Source organism: Contarinia nasturtii, unplaced genomic scaffold (genome assembly GCF_009176525.2).
Source record: "Contarinia nasturtii isolate CC-2019 unplaced genomic scaffold, AAFC_CNas_1.1 Cnas_scaffold_1037, whole genome shotgun sequence".
Taxonomy (NCBI): Eukaryota; Metazoa; Arthropoda; class Insecta; order Diptera; family Cecidomyiidae; genus Contarinia; species Contarinia nasturtii.
In genome coordinates, this window is record NW_022198383.1 from 4,302,793 (window position 1) to 4,326,128 (window position 23,336).

Sequence of the window (23,336 nt, forward strand, 5' to 3'; positions counted from 1 at the left end):
ATATCACATTATTCCATTGAGTGTCATTATGTTCGATTCAATTATGGAATGTGTACCGCTATCGGCTGGCTCAAGAGTAACAAACCTTTTTAGCGTAACAGCAACGAAACATCAATTCCAATTGAATATGAAGTGCGTTTGTGTTGACTCTCAACATTATTAGATTTATTGAATTTCAAGGACAAAATCACATTTTACTCTATCAAACTCAAATCCATTAAATGGATTGCACGGTTATTTTTATATCGCAACAGAAAATCCTTTTATGCTTTATCATTTTCGATATAATACAGAGCTCACTCAACTGGTCGCTAGAGTGATACAATATTGTGATTTTCAATGCGACTCATTGCATTGATCCAATCAACCACTCCATATTTGATGGCATTCTCTCTATATGTCACATGTATATATAAAAACAACGGGACGACATCGTTACTAGCGAATTTGATACTTCAACTTCAATTTCAGTGATAAATATTTCTGATTTTGCTTCTGATGCGGACAATCTCATTTTCTCCCTTTATGTTCCGCCTTTTTTATCTTCATTCAGCAGCAATAACAATGATTGGTGCTAGTTGTTTTTTTCTGCACGCGTTTGCAATTTCATATATGAAGCAAGTCAATTTTTTTGCCGTTTATCGTTGTTTTTTTGCTTTTATCTAGTTTATCGTTCTGCCCTATAAACGTATATTGATATATTGGAATGTGTATTGAATCTCAGAGATTATATTGCGTTTATATATTGTTTGTTCTTTTTTTATTTTTCGCGTCGATAGTTTGCTGGCTTAAGTCAAACAATGTGTCGTTCATTGTTGATATATATATATGTGTGTGTACAAAACTCCTTAAATAAATTGTTTGCGCTACTGCAGTTGGCTTTGTTGGTTGATTTTACACCAACAAAATAAACGCTCACAAGGTAAACGACCTACTTGTGTCGAATGAACTTATGATGAAGTGCTTTTTACTTCTTTCATAAAATCAAGAGCGCAATTCTCTTTCCGTTCGCTTGAAGGGATGGATGTTATTTGATCTCTCTTTATCTTGGCATACGTATGTCTTGAGATGGTAAGCACTTTCACACCAAAGTTATGACTTGACTGACTGCGTCAGGAATTTCGCGTCAATCTTCCAAAAGATAAACTTTGAAACGAACAGGGAAAAAAATGTTTGTAGTATGTTGTCAGTATGGCTTGCGATGGGTGAACATTCTAATTTTAAGTGTATGAAAAACTTCAATTGACTTGTACCATTGCATACGCAAAACTAAATGATGAAGGAGTTGAATGAAAAATTGGACGCATTTTTCATTGTGCGGAAAATGATGGTCGGATTTAAATTTTCCACGTGAATAGGTCGGCACGCATAAGCAAGAGATTGCGAAGCGAGAAAGTGAGAGTAATCCTCGTTTTTACGAACATATCAACAATCAAAGGCATTAAATTTTGTTGAAAAATTATGAATAAATTGCTCCATAAGTGTAACTCTGTCATTTTAAATTCGCCGTAAATTTAAATTACGCTCGTAAAAATCGAGCGCGGCAGAGTGGAATTTTGCCAACTTGTATCGCACCGCTTGTTTGATACAGATATACACATAAAAAATAAAGACATGAAGTAATTTTTTCTTGTTCTACAGTAAATTCATTTCCGCCATAAATGTCGTGTATATTTTGCAGTTCATTTCATTTTTTATAAAAACATATTGTTCGTTTTATTGAAATTTCACATTTCTGCGCATTGTCAAATAAAGAATAAAAATAAAGGCAATTTTATATAAACGTTTCTCTCGGATTCGTTACAAAAACACACGAACGATGGGTAACTCAATAATACTCGAATGAATTTTGTTCGAAACTATAGCTGGTATACGCACAAAATTCATAAAAATCAATTTCAAATTATATCAGCCCGATTAAAGTACTTTTACGCTTCGATCTTTTTATAATAATATTTATTCGTCGCTGAATCATGTTTGAGTGTGTACATCATTTTTATACATGTATGAATAAAATAAGAGATTAGAGCCAGATTAGATATCATTTCATTTTCAAATACTAAAAATTAAAATAAGAAATTTAAGTGTCCATTTCAGTTTATGATTAAGTTAAGTTGTCATGTGCGCTTATCAATAATAACTTCCGCAACTTTTATAATTGAAAAAAATTAGAATATAATATTAGAATTAAATATAATATCCAGTTTTTGAACAGTTTTAGTTAGTCAAAAACTTTTGTTCAGTCCAAAATTGGTTTGATTTTCAAACATGTTGTCTTCTCGAGTAATTGCTTTAATATTTTTCTTATTTTGTGCCTGTGATATATTTTCGCACGACAACGTAAATAATTTGGAAGGAAAAAGTGCTCCTGAGCCTTCAAATGAAAGCCAATTAATATTTGCGCATGTTGTAAGAACAAAAAATAAATAATTGATAAATGATGTAAATTAAAAGTCTATGTAATTAATAGCTCTATCGTCATGGTCAGCGAAATACTAACAGTTATCCTGACCTTTATCCAAATGACCCATATATTAATGAGTCTCATTGGCCTGGTGGATTCGGAGCACTCACAAATGTAAATACTTTTGATTGTACTTCAATAAAAATGGTTTTTGTTAAAAACTTTCGTTGACAGGAAGGTTAAAGACAACAATTCCAATTGGGACAATTTTTTCGAAGAAGATATCACAAACTTCTTGGCGATAAATATTCACCAAAGAGAGTATACGTGCATTCGTCTGACGAAGATCGCACTTTGATGTCGGCACTTGCCAATTTAGCTGGCCTATTTCCACCACACGCTGAAGAAAAATGGAATGAAGACATTGCATGGCAACCGACTCCAGTTCACACAATGCCTTCTAATTATGACTATTGGTTGCGTGGGGGCAGTAATTGTCCAAGATATTCTGTTGCTCTCAAGAAATACGAAATTGAGTCACCAAAAGTGCTGCGTATCCTTGAAGAAAATAAAGAAAATATCTTGTACTGGTCGAAAATGTGCGGATCGAATTTGACGACCATGTATGATTTTTACTGCTTACATGACGTATTACTTGTCCAAAGTCTTCATAACAAAACGTAACGAATAATTATTTGTAATACAGTTTCAACTAACCATATTCATGTATCTAATTTTGAAGACTTCCCGATTGGGCAATAAAAGCCATTGAACCAAATGGTGCTTTGGAGTCAATGAAAGATTTTGGCTTTAAAATTTTGACGATTACAAAAGAATTGGCTCGACTGTATTCTGGATTTTTGATTAAAGAAATGTTCCAAAGATTCACTCAAAAGATAAACTCCACATTGGAGCCAAATCGTTCACTGTGGATCTACTCTGCTCACGATTCGACAATTATTGCTCTTTTGCACAGCCTTGGCGTTGATGAGGTAATTATATGCATTAAAATTTGATATGAAAGCTAAATAAATGAATTATTCTTGTTCACAGCCGCATGTACCCCCATTTGCATCGAGTTTGCATTTGGAATTATACAAAGTTGGCAAAGAAGAGCATTATATTCAAATCTTCTATAGAAAATGTGAGGAAGAAATCCTTTTGCCATTGAATATACCGAATTGTGGAGAAAGGTGTTCGCTGGATCAAATGTATAACTTATACAATGATATTATACCTGATCGTGACCATGACACTGAATGCCGTCTTCCCAATTAGATCCGGCTGAAAATGTCAAGGAAAATCTTCAATTAATTTCGAATTTTATCTCAATTAATGATTCGAATAACATACGAAACCAATTTTTAATTTAATTAATGAAAATATGAAAAAAATTATAAAAAACCCAAAAAAATGAATATTAAATTCTTTGAAACAACTATCAACTACCATAGTCGTTTTTAACTTAAAATGAATTTTATCCGACGTCTCTTTTCACAGACAAAATTCGACTATCTTTTGACAAGCGTCGGGTAAAATTCAATCGGGTAAAATTCAGCGAGACCATATCAACATTTCGTCTCTGTTGTTACTAAAATTGAAAGTGCATAAATCAATCGGCATGCTCAATACTTTCGCTGTGATTGCTGTGCTCGAGCGCGAAAAGATTCATTGTTTTATGTAGTGTGACACACAAAAAATAGCTCGTAAAAACGATGGCATGGGTTAATTGACTATTTTTTTCACTTTTACAACCAACGACTGGCACTTTTAAATGTTATATGTGCGGTGCGCGTACGCTCGTTTATTTTCAAATGAAAATCAATCGAAAATGATAAATCGTGCTTTTAGTTTAACTTTTGTCTTTCTGTTGTTTTTCGATTGGCCATAAATTCGAGAATTAATTGTGATTCATTGCAAAAAATTATTGCTCGAAAAATATTTTGTGGAGTGAGCGCAAGTAAAAGAGAGAGAGAGGGAGGAGGAGATTATGAAAGATGAAAGCGTAATGAAAACGAACTAAAATCGCATTTGGGCGTTCTTAATTTACTGTTTATTCAGGTCAAAGCAGATGATATTTACATTAAAATGAAGCGAGTCGATTTTCTTGTTTAAATGAATTAATTTAGTTGAAATGCAAACAAAAAACGGAAAGAAATCACCATAGAAATGGGATTCTTGTTTTTATCTCGAATATGATTCGAAGATTAGAGGCCCAAGATACACACAATAGCTTGTGTGGATGTAGCATCTCTTCCTGGCAATGGCGCAATACAATAATTGTAATCATTTGTTTTGCCAATGGAATGTTGAGCCCGTAAAAATGGAGTGCGAGAAAGAGAAAAATGAATTCACAGGCAACAACAAGCCATCGTTTGCCATTATCAGTATGCAAATACTTTGAGCATTGCTCTGGGCGACCGCTAAAACTCATATTTTTTTCGGGAAGATGCGACGCGCTGCTTATATTTCAGAAGAAGTAGCGAATGTTGAGATTATTATTACAAAATGACGATGATGGATTCAGTGCAGGAGCTTAAATGAATGGCACAAACATTCAAACAGGAAACCGTTTAGCTAAATCGTCAATTGGATTTATGCGCACGTTTTTACATTATTAAGGAACAGAGAGATATGCGTTATATCCGTCTTTTGGGCTTCGACAACGAAACAAACGATTCACCAAAAAAAAAAACGTTCCGTTTCGTTTCATTCGCGCCATTTGGAAATGAAGATGATGGAATATTATTAATAATAAATATGTCGAATTTAAAATGCTCCACGTTTTCATTGTCGGTGCGTATATTTGAAATAAAATTAGCCGCTCAAAATGAAAAGTTGATAAAATACAGACAAGTAAACACACCGAACCGTCGCTTAAATTGTATTAAATGACGCTGAACGCTAATGTGTTGTTTGCCTTTTTTTATTATTTATTATTATTGTTATTATTTTTTATAGATTGCTGCGGCTTTTTGCAAATGGATTTGCCATTTTTCACCGCCTTCCCATCATCATTTTTCCGACGCTGGATGAATGTACATTTTCACTGGTGCCACGCTCCCATCTGTTCTCAATCTATTTTCAAGACATAAAGCCTTCTTTACTTATTCACTTCACTCCGTCACTTAGCTTTGGTGATGAGCGGCCGAGATAGGGGGAATGGAAAGAGAGAGAGAGGATAAAGCATATGAAAACAATGAATATAAAAATATAAATGAATGTTTGATTTACTTCAATTAACTCACTTAAATCAAAAATAAATAGCACACAAAAAAAACGCACGAAAATATTTCTACCGTTTCCCTTTGAATAAACAAACTGTTCCGAAAATATGATGGACATTTTTATAAAGTGGATTCGAAAAACGGTGAATATGGAAAATGTTTGCATCAATTTGCCTTCAAGATATACGGGTGGGTCGTTAGGTCAAATCAAGATTTGGTCATCATCAAAATTTCGTTCGTATATGAATAAATATTTATATGTAAAAACGATGCAAAAAAAATAATATTGAGAGCACACCAAATGCAGACGACAGTGATTGATTTTTGAACGCACACCGTTGTCGTTGAATTATACGCATCAACTGCGATCGAAAAGACAAAGAAAATTAAGCATTCGACCACGCTCTGTTTCCTCTGCATCATTTATTATAAGTTTCAATTCAAACAACTTTGTCTTTTCATATTTTTTTGTATAATGCGTACGTACGTACAGTTACAAATAGAGTGAGAGTAAGAGATAGAAGGGCAGAGATGGAGAGAGAGAAAGTAAAATGACAAATATTTATTTTCATTTTCTCCACAGTCATCATATTCTCCATTAGCTTGATGGTTTTTTAAACAGCGAACGTTGTTGATACTATACTTTTTTAACTTAAAGATCGAAAGAGAGAAAATTTTAAATTCTAATGAAAAATACTCTCTCGCAACAGTAAAATAAGTTATTTATCATTGTATATCGTGCATACAAAAAAAAATGCAAATACCCGACGTCGTGTCTTGCAGATAAAAAAATTACCCGAGAGAAAGATATCGGAAGCACGAGAGGGGGAAGAGAACAAGAGACATTCCTCCTGTGCATAATAAACAATGGAAACGGAAGGAATTCATAAACTTCCGCAGGGAAAAATCATGAAAATATTTACTTATATCGCGCTGGGATTGTCAAAGCGAAAAATCTTCGACTTGAGCAAAATAACTGTGTCAGGCGGTGACGAAAAACTGATAGAGATCATTCATCACATGACATATTTCTTATGGGTTACTACTTGCTGTTGTGGTTTCTCTTCCATTTTTTCGTTGTTGTTGTTCTTCATTCAAAAATCGTATGTTTTGTGTGTGTGTTTGTATCAACAATACATCTTCTTCAATGTACCGCATTTTGTAGTGTCCACAAACTCCTACAAGATTTGTTTGTGCTACCGTACGCATCATCCTCTCTTCTTTTCTCTAACTAATTCAGGTAATTTTTCATTTAAAATACCATTAACAATATTATTTTGTGTCGTTTATGTGACGTCTTTTGTGTGATGTCAGACGATTTGTGTGAATGTATGAATGTTTTCTTGGTGTGACTCCCATTGAAGAAGATTGTTCCTTCGTTACGGCAATTGTTGAAATAAGTTTTTTCGTCGGTTGATTTTTGGCAAATCGTTACCTATATGTATGTTATATCGTTTTAGTGAGATCAAGACGACTTAAACCCACACATAAATGTGCACAAAATTTGTATTGGGGATTTTACTATACATGAAAGAGTCTCATCTGTTTTGAGAAAGAATCACAGAGTGAGAAAAGTTGTGTGTGTGTTTTTGGTGCGTCGTAAAATAAACTCATAAATCTCCATGCACATATACCGATTTTATTATCTCAGTCATTTCTCTTTGTTTCGATGTTGAAGTTTTGAATTGCATTCGAAATGCTTTTTGTGCTCAATGGACCGATATAGGTAACGTATTTGCTCTGTGGAAAATCCGCATTATGGTAAGAGGTGTACAGAGTAGAACGCAAATCACAACTAAACACAACCAGAGGGATATTAAAGAGACACAGAGCAAGAAAAAAAAATTGTCCACATGGAAAAATTCTAAGCACTTTCGACTGATGATAGTTAGCTTCTCGACCACACACACACACACACACATATCTCTCTCGCTCACTATCGCTTGCACAGGCAATTCATTGGTTACGAGCCACTAGTTTATGGACAACGTGAATATCATGCAGAACAATCAACGTTTGATTTCGAATCCATTCACCAGCTTGGAATATGCGGAATTGCTTTATCAGCAATAGTTACGGTTTTGGCTCACCGGTTTTCGGCACCAATTCTTCCTTAGATACCACACATGTATGGCGCAGACAGATCTATACAGGGAGAAAAATATAGATACGGCCATCGGCATATAAATATTGTTGAGCGAGAAAAGGGAATGAGAAGAAAAGGAGAGAAAAGCACAGACTCATATATAAAATTGGCAAACAAATCTCTGATCAAAAGTTCATTTGTTTTTTTGTAAAGTAAACAACGGGACAAAGGCACATAGGTGCCGAGAGCATTTTCTATTTAAAATTGTATGTATGGGTTTGTTTGTGTCGTTCATCTCGTATTTTTCCGACTTTGGCAAAAATTGGTGGTGTATTGGTGTTTGACATCAACAACGACATCAGCAGCAACAGTACCACCACCGAATACAACAAAAACGCATGCTTCTGATGTTGATGTATTGTACATTGGTTTTGCCCAAAAATCCATTTTATATACTTGTTTCACAACAAATTTTATTTGTGCGGATGCCAAATCTTTCGAGGGATTATCTATATTCCGTTATAATACCATCGTCGAATCATTCGGCTAAAACACAACGTCGCATGAAATTGAAAAATAGCCCTGATGAGGGTGCATGAATACAAAGGCGCCGAACGCAATTTGTATGCACAAGTCACCGTTCGATTTCACAGCAGCAACAGCCGAAACGAGAGCCAAAAATCACATAGAGAAAGGGCGAACGAGATAGAGAGAGATAGTGAAATTACGGTTTGCGAAAAAAAAACGGTAAGGAGCGAACGAACAAAATGAATGATTCAAAATCTAAAGTTCGACCGAGAGCGCAACAAATTACTATGTTTATTATTCCATGTACGAGTTCAATCGCTACAAATAGCATGCAACACAGTGGTGCTTGTCGTTTCTTGTTGTTGGTGAAAATGTTGTTGTTACTTTTTTCCGGTAAAACGATGTTTTTGTGCGTCGTCGTTCACTTTTCATCATATGACTTTTGCCTTAAATTGCCAATCTCCAAACGAATCGAAAAACAACAACAACAACAAAAACATTGTTAAACAACTGGGTTTTTTCCCCTGTACATGCATGAATTGTAGCTAATTTTCTCAACGCTAAATTGCATTCAACGTTTGGAATGCGAAAGAACAAATGAAGAAAAAAAATCAAACGCCAACAAAATGAAATGCTGCAAATAACCACACGTAAATTTTGAATTTCATCACGGGGCTCGAAATAACAACGCAGCGAACACAATATGACAAAGAACGAAAAATCGAAAGTGGATAAACTCTCTTTTACTCGCATACCCGGAATAAATTTTTTCGATCGTTTTGAGGGTAAATCAAGTGAATAGCAGCAATATCCTTTTTTGTTTGAATTGAATTGAGCAGAAAAATGAAGATGTGGGTTTTTTTTTCTTGAAAATTTCATATGTTTTCTCAATGCAATAAAAAACCATGGTTTTTTCCTTTTTCGCCCGAATTTTTTTTCTTTTATTTCTCACAAACGTAACCGAAATATGAATTTTTGTGTGTATGCAATAAAAACCGAAGTCAAAAGATATGCTGCAAACACAAAAACTGCGTAGAGTCTCTAGGCACTGGCTAAAGAAAGAAATACGATAAAAATACAGATCAAAATAAAGAATAACAAAAAACTGACACAAAAACGAGAAAGAAAAATATAGAAGAGCGGCAGAGAGCGAGCGAATGAAACCCCAGGGAATTGATAGATGCTATAGATTAACCTGCGCACGAATACACACAGTTCGATTAAGAATTGAAAGGGAATTAAGAAGAATTGAGTGAATAGATGAAAAAAGAATGGAACAAAAATATTGATGCATAGAAGTGTCGGCATCACTATATCGAACACATATCATTTTTATTTTGACATTCCCATCATTTTCATCTGGACCTGGGATCATGCATGTGTTTGTGTGTGTTAGTTTGTATCGCAACGCACAATTTCATTGGCAATTGATATTTTGTTATGTTTAGATTAAATGTTACTAATGTTTCTCAAGCGCTACAAATCTAGCACCTCATCAATGCTTGAGATGCCAAAGATATCGTATAAATATTTAATGGTCGATGAAATCCGTTTGTTTACATGAGCGCGTACGAAGTATGAAGAGAAGGAATCGAGCAATGAATATAGTATATAAGGGTCGGTGATAAAAACCAATCAGAAAAAAAAGAACCAATCGACCTGGCAGAAAATCCAGAAATGAAAAAAAAAACTATACACACACATACACTCGGTAAAAATGACACATAAAAATAACATAAAGCGCAAAGTTTAAGTGGTCGAATAGTGTGAAATGACAATTAGTACGGTTGCCACATGAAAGAAAAACTGCCACAAAGAGAACAAAACTGCACACTGTGCGGCGCATTAATGAAAAATGATGAAATATCGAATGGCATTGCCGTTGCAAAGGCTGGCGAGAGAGTGATGTGGAGAAAATAAACAAAACGTTTATTTTATGCATCTGAAATTAGTGTATATTTAGCATGAAATTCTTCATTGGCGGTCGAACCGAATTTATTCGGTTGTCGTTGTCGTCTTTTTTTCATTATTCGAACAACAAAAGCAAAAGAATTTGTGTTTCACATTGATTTGATTGAAATCAAAAAATCACTTAAATGAATTCGATACGCGACACATAGAGAGAGATCGAACCGTTTTTCCGAAGGGTTCGGTAAATGACAAATAACACGCGTATCGACATATTCAGTGGGCAAATGTGCACTGTGATTCAGCGACGAAGGTGCATGCGATAGCCTCCGAGACGAATTTAATAAACATGTATCATGGCAAACTAACTCATACAGATGTCCAATGGTAAATGTGTCGCGTATGTGCTAAATGCATAAGCCATATGCAAGCCTATTTGTGTACACCAACACATACAGAGAGAACGAGATAGATAGAAAGAGAGAGAGAGAGAGAGAGAGAGAAAGAGAGGAAAAAGCGTACACAATTTGCGACGAAACAAGGAATGAAAAAAAAGAGGAACGCAAATGCACACAACATAAAGAGCGCGCGCGAATGGCAATCATAATGTGCGGTGAATTGGATACTTCAGTTCAGACAGATATCATGTATACCTATTTATATGTGAAACGGTTTTGGTACTCTGTGCGACGTTGACTGAGTATTGTTGTGCTGTGTTGCAAACTTCGGCTGACGATGATGACGATTTTTCTCTCTTTCGCAACACTCTCTTTGTCTATAACACGGTGAGCACCAATGGCATCATTTCGGTATGCGTTCATTAACGAAACGAAACGCAGTTTTCGATATGTACAATCCAATACATGCAGCGATGTGTGCGCCTGCAAGAGAGCTAGTCGGTAGTAGCAGCATCAGCGATTGAAGCAATTTTCAATGGCCAATCTAAACGATAGTACGTAAACACACATATGAATGTAGACAAAATGGTTTATTTAGCGAACTAGAATGCCTTTTTTGCTATTTCTCTCGAAAAAAAAAAACAATACATACACTTCAAGCAATTTAAGTTAACAAGAAACGAACTCCGACTTTTGGATTGCAACAAACGGCAGCATCCAGCAGCATCCATTGTTGGAATTCCTTTTTTTCAGTCCTCTCATTCAAAAAGGTTCTATTTTGTATGTTCGAGAAAAAAAAGCATTCACGTCCATACAATGCATTAGCACTGGTTTCGATTTGATTAGGGTTTCAATGAATTTGCAGTCTCGAATGCTTGTGCTCTCTTTCGTTTTTACAATTTTCTTTGTGAAAGAATGTGTCGTTGTTTCTCTGCCTCACCTTTCGCCAAATATGCTCTTGGATTGTTTTTTTCTGCTTCTTTTTCCTCTTTTGGCCACATATTCCTGTGCATCCAAATGTGGTAAAAGCATTTAAGAAGAAATTTGCAGAATAACACACAGTAGCAGTAGGATCCTTAGTTTCTCGAGACGAAAACAACAAAAAAAAAAACGGCACTGGATTTACATGTGTATGCACACGCACTTCAGCCAAAGAAGAGCATCCATGCATTAATCAACCGAACAACAACACGATCGAGAGCGAGAGAGAACTCATGCATCTTTCTCGTATTTGCTCTGCATTCATGCATTTACAATGTACGTATTCTCTCTTTCGAGCACTCATTCGCTCTCTCACGTCGATTTGCAAGACACCAACACACAGTCAATACAATACAGCCGCTTGAATGTGTATACACTCGCAGCGAAAGAGAGAGATATGTTTCTCTCTCCATTTCGGTGTATTCTCTCTTGTTTGTCTCGCTCACTCGCTCTCACTTTGGCTGAGACGAGAAACGGATAAACCAGCATCGAAGTCCAACGATAGACGGTACAGATAGAACGAATTCACAGTCGGAACTCGGCAGTTGTGTATGCTGGTTTCTCTTCATACCGTATTTTTTCATCAAGCGATTTACGAAGCCGTTTAACGAAAACATCACGTCGCTCGTATCCAAACGTATAATCGTGGGATCGAAATACAAAAATCAACAAAGTTCTGTTATCAAATGCGAATTTAATGTGAAGCTACAAAATCAAAGCCAAATATTCAAAATTTTGTTTTGTTTTGCGGTGTGACAATAGTCACAAACCAACAAAAAATACAGTTAAATAACTACAGTGAGATCCGTTGGTATTTTCGATTATCGTACCAATGTAAATTGATACTCAAAATTACCGCTTTATTTGCAAAACGTGCAAGCAAATTTGAATACGACAATTTTTCAGTAGTGATAAATACATAAAAAGATAATATTTGATAAAACACAAATATAAAAAGAAGAAGACAAAAAAAAACTAAGGAAAGGCAATTTCAAGGTGCGAGAGCTTAAGTGATAGCAACGTCAGTGAAGCACAAATACGGTGTGTGAGATTTTCATTTTGAAGGAGAAAAAAAAACTTAATCGGCGTAATATTTATTGCCTATATGCCTCCGCATTTGGCTATCACAATCGCTCGCTCCAACCAATAAATAGAAGTCATTGTAATATTCGCCGTGAATTAGCCAAAACGCGAAAGCGCAATTTTTGTTTTTTTAAGTGGACAGGCCGCGATATAGAATTGTCGATTTGTACGAACATAAGCGAGAGAGAGAGAGAGAAAGAGAGACAATAAACAGCGCGACAGGCGAAACGAAACGAATAAATTGTATTCGAGTCCACCTTAATGCCTGACTAGCCACCATATCGATATCAACAACGATTGGCAAAAGTTGCGATTCAACAACAAACGACACATACACACAGTGTATAAACTTTAAAATATAAAAAGCATCGTATGAATCAAGTCAAAGAGGCGAACAATAATAATAAAAAAAACGTATGTGCTGTGCATAATAATAAAATCGAAGACGACGGCCAAAGAATCGACGAAAAAAAAAATCAAAACCTTTGAGCAAATGTCCACGACGATGATGTCGACGACGACTACGACAATTTCGACGACGACAACGACGGCCAACGATTAAATCGAACATCGAACATAAAATATATTTATAAATGTAATTCTTGCCAATGCAACGGTGCGGTTTTTCTTTTGCATTCCCGTTTTTGTGGCAGTGTCGTGTAAAAATCGGTGTTTTTGCACGCACTTCTCGTACTCGCAGCGTGCGCGTTCAGTGAATAAAACAGTTTTGTGTGTGAGTTTTTGTTTTGTGTCGCGAATCAACGACATATCTCTCATTGCTCTCAGAAAGTGCAAATAGTGTGTGAGCGTTTTGCGATATCACAAGCGAATTGAATGTTCATATGCAAAATAAAAAAAAAACACCAAAAGTAATCCGGTGAGAAAAAGTGTGGCAAAAGAAGAAGAAACATTGAATTATTTTTGAAACGACTGAACAAACAATGGCGAAAAATTGAGACATAAACCAAAATACACGCTTCAAGTTGAAAAAGGATGCAAATGGCATAAAAAAAAGAGACACACTGTCACCACATTTCACGAAGAAAATGTGAATACGAAAATTATATATCGAACGAAAAGAAAACAATTTCCGAATCGAATAAAGGTACGACATATTCTCGCGAATAAGAAAAAACAACAAAGCAACCAACAATTTTCGATTGGATTTCAAGTTTGTCTTTTCTGTTTCATTTGTTGTGCTGTTGCCATTCACCAGCCATCAACAATTGCAATCGCATTATCATAAAATCCAGTGAATCGACGAATTCCAAATAAATATATATAGATATAACCATTGGTGCAGTGCATCTCGTTGAATTCTTAACGACACACTGAAAATGACAAAATTACGATGATTGCCACATAAAAAAAAATTTAATCGACAATTTCCAACATTGCTGTTATACTGAAAGTAAATTGCGATCAACGCAAATTACACGAAACTCAAAACAAAACAAGCAAACAAATTATGTAGTGACAAAAGTCTACCTCAGCTAAAAAGACGTATACATACAAATGTAATCAAATAATTTACGCGAAACTATTCGATAAAAAAAACAAAAAAGCAAACTTCTAAAAGCAAAAAAAACGCTTCCACATCGAGTGCTAAAAAGTTATATTATGCTATTTGAATAGTGAATAAAAAGAACACACTGTATCGAATTGAGTAGCCATATTCCAAGAGAGAAAAACGAAGTGAATTCCAACGAATTTGTTGAATCGACAACATTTTCATTTTGTCTGCTTTCATTCTGAACTAGTTTTAATCGGCCATTTATTGTGGAATAGCACTTGCGCTTTTTTTCCATCAGCTCAGAACCACATGTAATACTGCATTTGCGTTTGGCCACAAAAAAAGCGAGAATATAAAAATCAAATTGCCATAAATTTAACAGCAGAAAAACATAACATTTGCAATCCCATAAGTAATCGGAAAGAGAGTCATTGGATTCTCCAGGGAGTTGTAGCAAAAAAAAAAAGTCGATGAAAGCACAAAACGCCCAGGCAAAAGACACGAGACAACAAACGAACAACACGATAGTTGAGAGAAATATCAAATTGTGTAATGTTTGCTTAAAAAACACAAACGAACGACACACAAACATTCTATCGGCCAAATTCAATCGATCGGCGTATGCATGAGCCTGTTGCCAACGAAACAGCCGCTCATATCCCAATCACATCAGTTTATCATATAGAAATCTAAGAAGCGATCGAAGAGATATTCAGATGCGATAAAGTAGCGCAAAAGAAAATGTGTAATTTAGATAACTAATAATAATTTTTTTTGAGAAGACACACACGTATAGACGTGAACAAAACAGAACCGATAGAAAGAAGTCGTTAGAGAAAAGAAAACACACTCATAACATAACAACGGACGAAAGTATCGTGCATACCAATCGAATTGTAGCTATTTCCACTGGTTTTGGTATTTGATTTCCATCTCGAGAGCATTATTTATACATCGTTTTGAATGCATTTCGACTCTTTTACTTTGGACCGCGCGAGCTGAAGATAAAAGCCAAAACAAAACAAAAAAAAAACACTCATCAGAATAGAAATAATAAATTGTGTGTGTTTCATCTTCAATTCTTATTGAATTGTGGCAAGAGAGCGCATCGTTTCTCTCTTAACTCGTTGGTTAAACGATTAATGGTGTGTTTCATATCGTTTAACATAGATTGTGTTTCAAAAACGGAGCTGTTGTGAGTGAATTAACTTAACGATAGACGATACGAAGAAGGAAAATTGTCGGATTGTGTGTGCTTGTGATTTTCAAGAAGAACGCAACATATCGTTTTCTCAAACGATCCGTTAGACATTTGCTTAAGGTTTGCTCCTTATTTTATTTTTTCGTTTCTCTTTTGTATTGAAAAAATTCTATGAATTTCACCGGGAGAGAGAATCATCAAAACGAAACGATTATATAATTGATTTAAGAAAAGAAGAAGAGTACATAAATTACCGAAATCAAAACTCTCGCACGAGAACCATCATCATCATTTAAAGAGAACCATTTTTTTTGTTGTTGAACGAAACCGGATAAAAAAAAACAAGAACCCAAAATGATGATACATTGGTGCAATCGATACTTGATTGTTCTCTATTGTGTGTTTCACCATTGTTATGCGGGCTACACGTTTGGTGAAGACTATCCAAAGAAGAGCAACTATGTACAAGCCCTGCAAACTGATCCATGCTACTCAGACGATCGTGCCAAACGATGCATTCCCGACTTTGTGAATGCGGCCTATGGATCAAAAATCGTGGCGTCAAGTGTTTGTGGTCAAAATGGGCCATCACGTTATTGTGAACCAAACGATGTGATGAGACCATACGATAACACATGTTATGTATGCGATCGAAGTGATCCACAGAAAACATTTTCGCCTGCTGCGCTCACCGATTTAAATAATCCGAATAATGTAACTTGCTGGCGATCGGATCCAATTCAACCGCCGAACGGACCAAATGCACCACCCGATAATGTAACACTCACATTGAATTTGGGCAAAAAATTTGAATTGACATATGTTAGTCTACAATTTTGTCCAAAATCCCTCAAACCGGACTCGATTGCAATTTACAAGAGCGCTGACTATGGTGTCACATGGCAACCATTCCAATTCTATAGTTCACAGTGTCGACGGGTTTATGGTCGTCCAAATCGTGCCCCAATCACCAAAGCAAATGAACAGGAAGCACGTTGCTCTGATACACATCGTCACAGTGGCGATTTAACCAGCGGAATGTATGGTGGCCGTATCGCATTTAGTACACTTGAGGGTCGACCCAGTGCATCCAATTTTGATCAATCGGCTGTTTTACAGGTATGCAACATTGTACTGATTCAATATTTTATTAATAACATTCGTGTAACATGACTCTCAAACCCAATCTGTTTTTTTGCTGAACTTTTTTTTAGTTTTCGCTATCTCTGTTTGCAGCTTTTTCACTACATTAAAAAATAATTGAATTTCCAATGTCTGTTTTTACTTGATTTTATTTTTTCCGCAAAAGGACTGGGTGACCGTTACCGATATCAAAATAATCTTCCATCGCTTGCAAATGCCATCGGATGTGCTTGATGAAGAATTGATGATCGAACAAACGAAATTGTATTCGAATAAATTGCATGCATCCGATTCGATGGTGATGTCGAAGGAGAAAAAATCACCGCTCGATAATCTCGTATCGTCAACGATGAGCACAATGTCAACACAGAATTATGCGGTGTCTGATTTTGCTGTTGGCGGCCGATGCAAATGCAATGGTCATGCATCTCGATGCCTCACCGACGATAAGGGTCAATTGTATTGTGATTGCAAGCACAATACCGCCGGACGTGATTGCGAAAAGTGTAAACCATATTTCTTCGATCGTCCTTGGGGCCGAGCAACCTATCGCGATGCCAACGAATGCAAAGGTAAGCCAAACCATACACATACATATTTATTCAATCATTTTACACTTTTTTTGTCGTTCGCATCGCTACATTTTTAATCTACCTCTTCATCTGCCCCACCCCCCTCAATCTCTCTCTCTCTCGCTCTCCCACTTGTCTCATTCATTTATTCGGATTTTGTGTGCTCATGAAAAATTCATTTTAATAATATTTCATCGCGCCCGGAATGTGTGTGTGTGTGTGCATAGAAAATGTATTTTGTTTTCGATTAGTTTGTATCGTTGTAATCGTTTGTGGCTTCGCTTAAATCTCGCACAGTTTGAACGCATTAAAATTCATCATTTAAAATCAATATTTTGAGAGCGACAAGAAATGTGCTAACAACATATTCTCGTTTGATGGTAGTTGAATGGTTTGGTTGGCTACGACATACGTGTGTAGCTCTCATACATTTTTGACTCAATCATCAAAGTTTTGCATCGTTCAGAAGCATTCTCACAAAATGTTTGCATAAGCGAGTCATACACACACACATACTCGAGTTTAGATAACGGTTTGCTACACATTGCATACATTGAGTGTATGTGCGGCTCCATGCAACATTTTTTGGAGTACCGAACGGATGTTGGCTGGTAATTGCATTTGTTCCACATGGAAATGTGATTAAAAATTTAAAATCGTTTAATACAGTAAATGGGGAAAATCATCATTCATTGAAACACCCAAAAAACCGCTGAAGTGGCGAATCTTATTTTGATATTGATTATGCACGGAGGTCGAAACTCATTGCTGTTGTTGTTATCTTTTACATCGAGCAATTGATGCCAAACGGTGCATTTTACAACGTTTGAAATGCTAAATATTGAAAATTTTTTGCGCTCAAGTGTCATGAATTAGAATGCAATATGATTTGCATAATGCTAAAAGACTTTTAGACACAACATACACACAGAGAGAAACCAAACCCAATGAAAAAAGCACGACAGCATCAACAACAATAGCAACAGCAATAAAATCAGTGATTGCAGACGCAATTCAACAAATTGTTGAGACGCAAGCATAAACAGTAATAAGTCAATGTATATTCACAGCATTAATAAATTAGAGAAGCATAGTGCAAATGAATGGAAGTAAAAAAAACACAAACAACTGGCAATACAAATAAAACGCACTTAAACAAACTGAGAGAGTCAGCAATTGTAGAATGCAAAAAAAACACTGAATTGACTTTTGAATTGTTGATCCGAAATGTACATAGAGTATATACAAATGATGTCGATATTCGAGAAGAACAACAGAAGAGAAGAGAGTAGAAAAAAGAGAACGACACAAAAAACCACATATAACAACAAGGCAAAGCAAATAACAAATTAACAAACAAATATATATAAAATTTGCAATGTGCAATACGTGCCGCATTTTTTGTCAGTGTTCAGCACATTTTTCCATTCATTACACACTGAAATCAACACTTCACATCATTTGTATACACCACACCGTATACTGATAATGTTTATGCAATTTGTGTGTTTTTTTTCGACTCAAAAACACTGATATCTCTGAATGGCATGTTCGGTTGAAATAATTGGTTTAGATATTAAAAGAGAATGCAAATGTTAATTTTCAATACCACTGCATAGAACACTGGACCTGGCTGGCTGGTTGGTTCGGTTTATTTCAATTGACCGCCTATTTTTCACCCCGAAAAATATTCACATACACAGAATATGGCATTCTCCAATTCAAAATGGCATGCAATTTAATTTCACTTTAATTTTCGTTTCATTTGAACAATACCAGAATCACGCACACACACACGTAACAGACACTTGAAAGTACAGCAAGTCAAAAGGAAATCTAATAGATAGACAATTAAACTAAATTACCAGTGTAAAATATTAGAGTTCAATGTTTTATGGCATGAATTTTATTGCATTTGGTCAATTTGTGTTTCATATATGTTCGTCTGCATGTTGATTGCAATTGAACATTGTTCACTTTTCGCCGTTTGAATTTCAAATAAATTAAAGTAAACGCTGTCCGAATGAGAGGCACCAGCCAAGAATCAATCCAATAAAATGAATGCCAATTCGCCACTGCTGCTGCTGCTGATGCTGCTGTCATATGTTTGAATGTGTATGAATGGCATTTTTTTTCTATATTATTTTCCAAATTTGAATGAATGATGAAATGTATTGCTGATGAAAGTGTAGAACACTAGTGGCAACATTTAATACGATTTTATTAATTATTTATGTATGTTTAATTAAAATTTATTTGTTTTTCGACTGAAATGGGCATAAACAATTCATGAGGGAAGTGCTGCCGCGATTTCGATATAAAATTTTAATACATGCTCGATGAACACAATAACGATGCCCAGTGGAATGAATAAAACATACACACACATTTTGACAGAGATGGAAAACAATAGAGCATCAAACAATCGAGCGAAAGAAAGAGAGACTAATAAGAGAATGATAAAACCAATTACACGCATATTCATAATCGTATTCACACACACACACACACAATGGTTAAATTCAAACAACCCAACTATAAGCACTTATCGAATATGCAAATGATGATGACAGACATGGCATACACACACGCATATAAACATATGCATACCTCCGCACTCACTCCGATTCGATATATAACTACTGTAGATCGACTGACTGTGTCGAAAAATCATTCAGCCGCAAAATAGTTTATAAGCTCATTCAAATTAAACGATGAATGTAAAGACGGAGGAAGGCACGAACGCAATGCCATGGATTTTTATTAGCAACGATCAAAATAGTCATAAATAATAACACTAATAACCATAACAATAAATTAAATCAGAATAAACACAGAAGCACTCTCGTAGTCTCTCTATCTCGATACACCATTCGTTTGTGGCACTGTCGACGTTCTCATACATACACTGACGGTTTGACACTTTGCAACCGAAGCATTTACATTAAAAATTAGATGAAAATTTATTCGATCAATTTGTAACTTTTGATATTATCTCACTCGCTTTCTCGATTCACCTTTGCAAGCGAAAATCGAGATGACTGCACACGGAAAGAGATGCAAACAGAGAGAGAGAAAAGAAGAAAAATTCATGAGGATGCTTTAACTGTATCCCAGTGGTTACAAGTTTTACATAGCCAAGGAAATAAATTTTCATAATGCTTGGGTTTATGAAAATCGAAAAATGCCGGTGGAAATATAGAGTGTGACACAAAGTAGAGACGGGACAAAAAAATTGATTTAAATTGTAAATTTTTCAGCACATGAATATCTCAATCCTGTCATTCGCACATATTTCTTCACATGTTCAGATGTCGACAACTGATGGTAGCGACGGCGACACCTTTATAGTCGTCCTCAACTCGCTTCCCTATTAAAGTTATTGGATCAATTCACCTTATTCGCCAATTTCTATGGCATTTATTTCATATATTTTTTTTTCTAACTGTATTCGTTCCATCACCCCACTCGTAACATGATTTCAAGCGACATACGTAAGTCTTTCAAAATCTCGACTTGGTTTTCTGCAGCAATCGCATTGCCAAAGCTGATGTTTATGCGTTTTTGCGTGTGCCACTAAAGAAAGATAAAAATAATAAATTTTTTTGATGTAAAAATATCAATGCGGATGGCATTTTATATGCGCAAAAGGTGAAATATAACAAGCATATTATAATTGAATCTAAATATTCTTAGTATGTTGCGAAACATTGTTGCCATTGCGGAAGATGTTGATGGGCTTTTGTGAGCGCATACAAAGACGTAGAGAAAATCGTCCAAGGAATGCAGAGTGAGAATACTCGGTGAATAGGAAAGGAGATTTTCCATTTGAATGACACATAAGCAAAAGGAATTGATAGATAATAGATAAAGTCGGTCTAACAAACATAATAAAGGAAAGGAAATTGGATATTTTGTTGTGTGTGTGTACAGAGTTGCTTTCGTGTTACTTTTTGTTTCAAAAAGATGCTGGCCAAAGATTCCGTTGGTGTTTTACTTTCGTGTTTATCGGCCTGTATCGTTATTAGGGAAATTCAATGGGACCAACTTCGACTGAGGGAGAGAAAAATAGAAAAGAAAGAGAAAGAAAAGGAAAGGGAAAATGTAATAACGGAACTTTCGGGTTTTGATTTAATCAGGCATTGACGATGAAAGTATTGTAAACTAAATTTCCGAAAATGTACTTATCAATTCGGTTGTATCATGAGCTGCGACGAAAAGTTTGCTTCGGTCGATGTTTCTCACTTCCAATTAAAAAGTAACAAAACGTAGTGAGAGCGTGCTCATAACCTTTATGAGATGTTTGCTTTTTGGGCAACCACAACTTTGCCAACTTTTTTTTTATCCAGACTGCAGAATAATGATCCAACTTCTAAGAATTTTGATTGCGCGTGATGGTATGACTCTGGGCTCCATCATTTGCCTTTGATTTGAAGTAAACAAAAAAAAACAATTTTCACCGCTTTTTTTCTAACTCATTGGTTAACTTTAGACAAAGCACAACGTAATTGATGCCAACTTCAAATGTTTGCCAATGCCAAATCTTACAAAGTAATTTAATTTCGTTTCATAATTTTCACACTCCATCAAATTCTTCGGTCGCTCATCGTTTTTCTTTCCACATCGTTTTTCAATCGAAATCTGTTTTCAGTTCACGTGCATCTCCACTTTCTCTCTCTCTCTCTGTCTCTCCCGCCCACCATCGATTCAAGTTTTCTTCGTTCAAAGAAATTGCCGTTTTTCCTCGCTTTCAATGCGATACGGTGGATGTTTCTATCTCATTTTTCTAACGAAAATACTTTATGTATGCGTATGCAAATGTTTTAGCATTTCATTTTGACGTTCGCGCCCCCTTATCAGCAATTCGGTGTGTTTATGTTACAGACGACGGTAAATTTGTCTTTGCCATGCCACTTGAGATAAAAAGTTCGTTTTAATTACTTGTTTTTCTTTTGAGACCACGCGAAGCGTTTATAGAATTTCAAAAGCGCTTTTCATAACTGAAGTAATAGAGAGAAAGAGCCAAACCAGAGAGCGATAGAGAGAAAGTCGCGTAAAATGAGAGTATTTTGTTATTTGCACTTGGCATAATATTGAGAGTGCCGTTTGGGAAGTGTTGTTGGTAGAATACTGATTCTATACCTTGACGATCTTTCTCTCGCTCGCTCTCTAACTTTATTTGTCGCCACCACCGTTACCATGCCCATTGCCACCTCCTTCACTGGAATGTCGTTTCGCGTTCACCGGTTCGGTTTACAAACGGTGTGTACAGACTTAAACTAAGGGTATATCGCTAATGATTATTATAATGTCGCTATGAGAGAATGGGAATGAGACTGGTGACTGGGTGTATGTGCACTGTGCATGCCGACAATTTATTATACAAACGAGTTGTAAAGTGGTTCGTCGATTCGGTAGCAACCGTTATGCGCTGCATTCCAGATGATATAAGTAATTTGGCATTCGTATACTTTTGTGCTGCTTTTCCTCTTTGCTCCACGTCGCGTGCATCCAACACCAGGCCATAAGTAAAGAATAAGAACCAGCACGGCAATCCATATTCTATATCTAAAGTGTCTTTTAAATTGCGTTTTACTTTAGAGACACTTTTTTTATATTTTACTTATGCTTTTGCTCTCTCCGCTCTCTCTCTATCTCTCGCGCTCTCTCTTTCTCTCTCGCTCTCTCTCTCTCTTTCTTCCCTTCGCGCGAGCACAAGACACTCAAAAACTTTACGTTTCCGTTTTTGTTTTTTACCAGTTTGCTTTATTGCTCGCGTAAAATCCGTTTTTCAAGCCGGAAACTTTTCGGTACATAAGTTCATTTAACGGTGTGAAGAACGAGCCAAAGTGAAACTTTTTCCAATGAATTTAATCCGGTCGTTTTTGTAGCCACGGTTTTATTGTGTGTCGCATAGTCGCTGTTAAAACATTAGAATATTTATCGACGATACATGAGAGATACTTACATCACTTCATTCTTACTCCAATTTCGAATCGGATTTCGTTAGATGAATGACAAAGTTCTTGTGCAGTGCATTTTTTTGTCGTCGTCGTCATTTTCGTTTCCGAAAAGCGGCGTCTATAAGTAATATCACCTAAATGGCCATTCAGATTAAATCATTTTACAGCTCGTCCACCGTTCACTTTCTACATATTTATCGGTTTCGTAAAACAGCTCAAGCGAACAAATTTTCATTCTCGAAAATAAAATGCACTTTTGAAACACACTCTATCACTGTCACGATGGAATTTCACACAGAGATAGAGAGATAATCGCTCGTTAAGCGCTG

At 35.9% G+C, this 23,336-nt stretch overlaps 2 protein-coding genes across 2 annotated transcripts in view; both read left to right on the plus strand.

The window, feature by feature from the left end:
* The first annotated feature begins 2,268 nt into the window (after nucleotides 1-2,268).
* Nucleotides 2,269-5,499, plus strand: LOC116343680. The gene is made up of 4 exons (XM_031771885.1): nucleotides 2,269-2,409; nucleotides 2,471-2,578; nucleotides 2,639-2,642; nucleotides 5,366-5,499. The coding sequence occupies exons 1-4, from the start codon at nucleotides 2,269-2,271 to the stop codon at nucleotides 5,497-5,499; spliced, it is 387 nt and encodes a 128-aa protein (XP_031627745.1).
* Nucleotides 5,500-12,064: 6,565 nt separating this feature from the next.
* The window catches only part of LOC116343569 (netrin-B), a 57,990-nt gene continuing 46,718 nt past the window's right edge, over nucleotides 12,065-23,336 (plus strand). The window contains exons 1-2 of the mRNA XM_031771705.1: nucleotides 12,065-16,448; nucleotides 16,639-17,044. Coding sequence (XP_031627565.1) covers nucleotides 15,684-16,448; nucleotides 16,639-17,044 — 1,171 coding nt within the window. The 5' untranslated portion in view covers nucleotides 12,065-15,683. The remainder of the gene's footprint in view (nucleotides 16,449-16,638; nucleotides 17,045-23,336) is intronic.

Coding starts and splice junctions, on each gene's coding strand:
- LOC116343680 (XM_031771885.1), top strand. CDS start 2,269: ATGTTGTCTTCTCGAGTAATTGCTTTAATATTTTTCTTATTTTGTGCC. Junction 2,410..2,470: donor AATTAATATTTGCGCATGTT/GTAAGAACAAAA, acceptor TGTAATTAATAG/CTCTATCGTCATGGTCAGCG.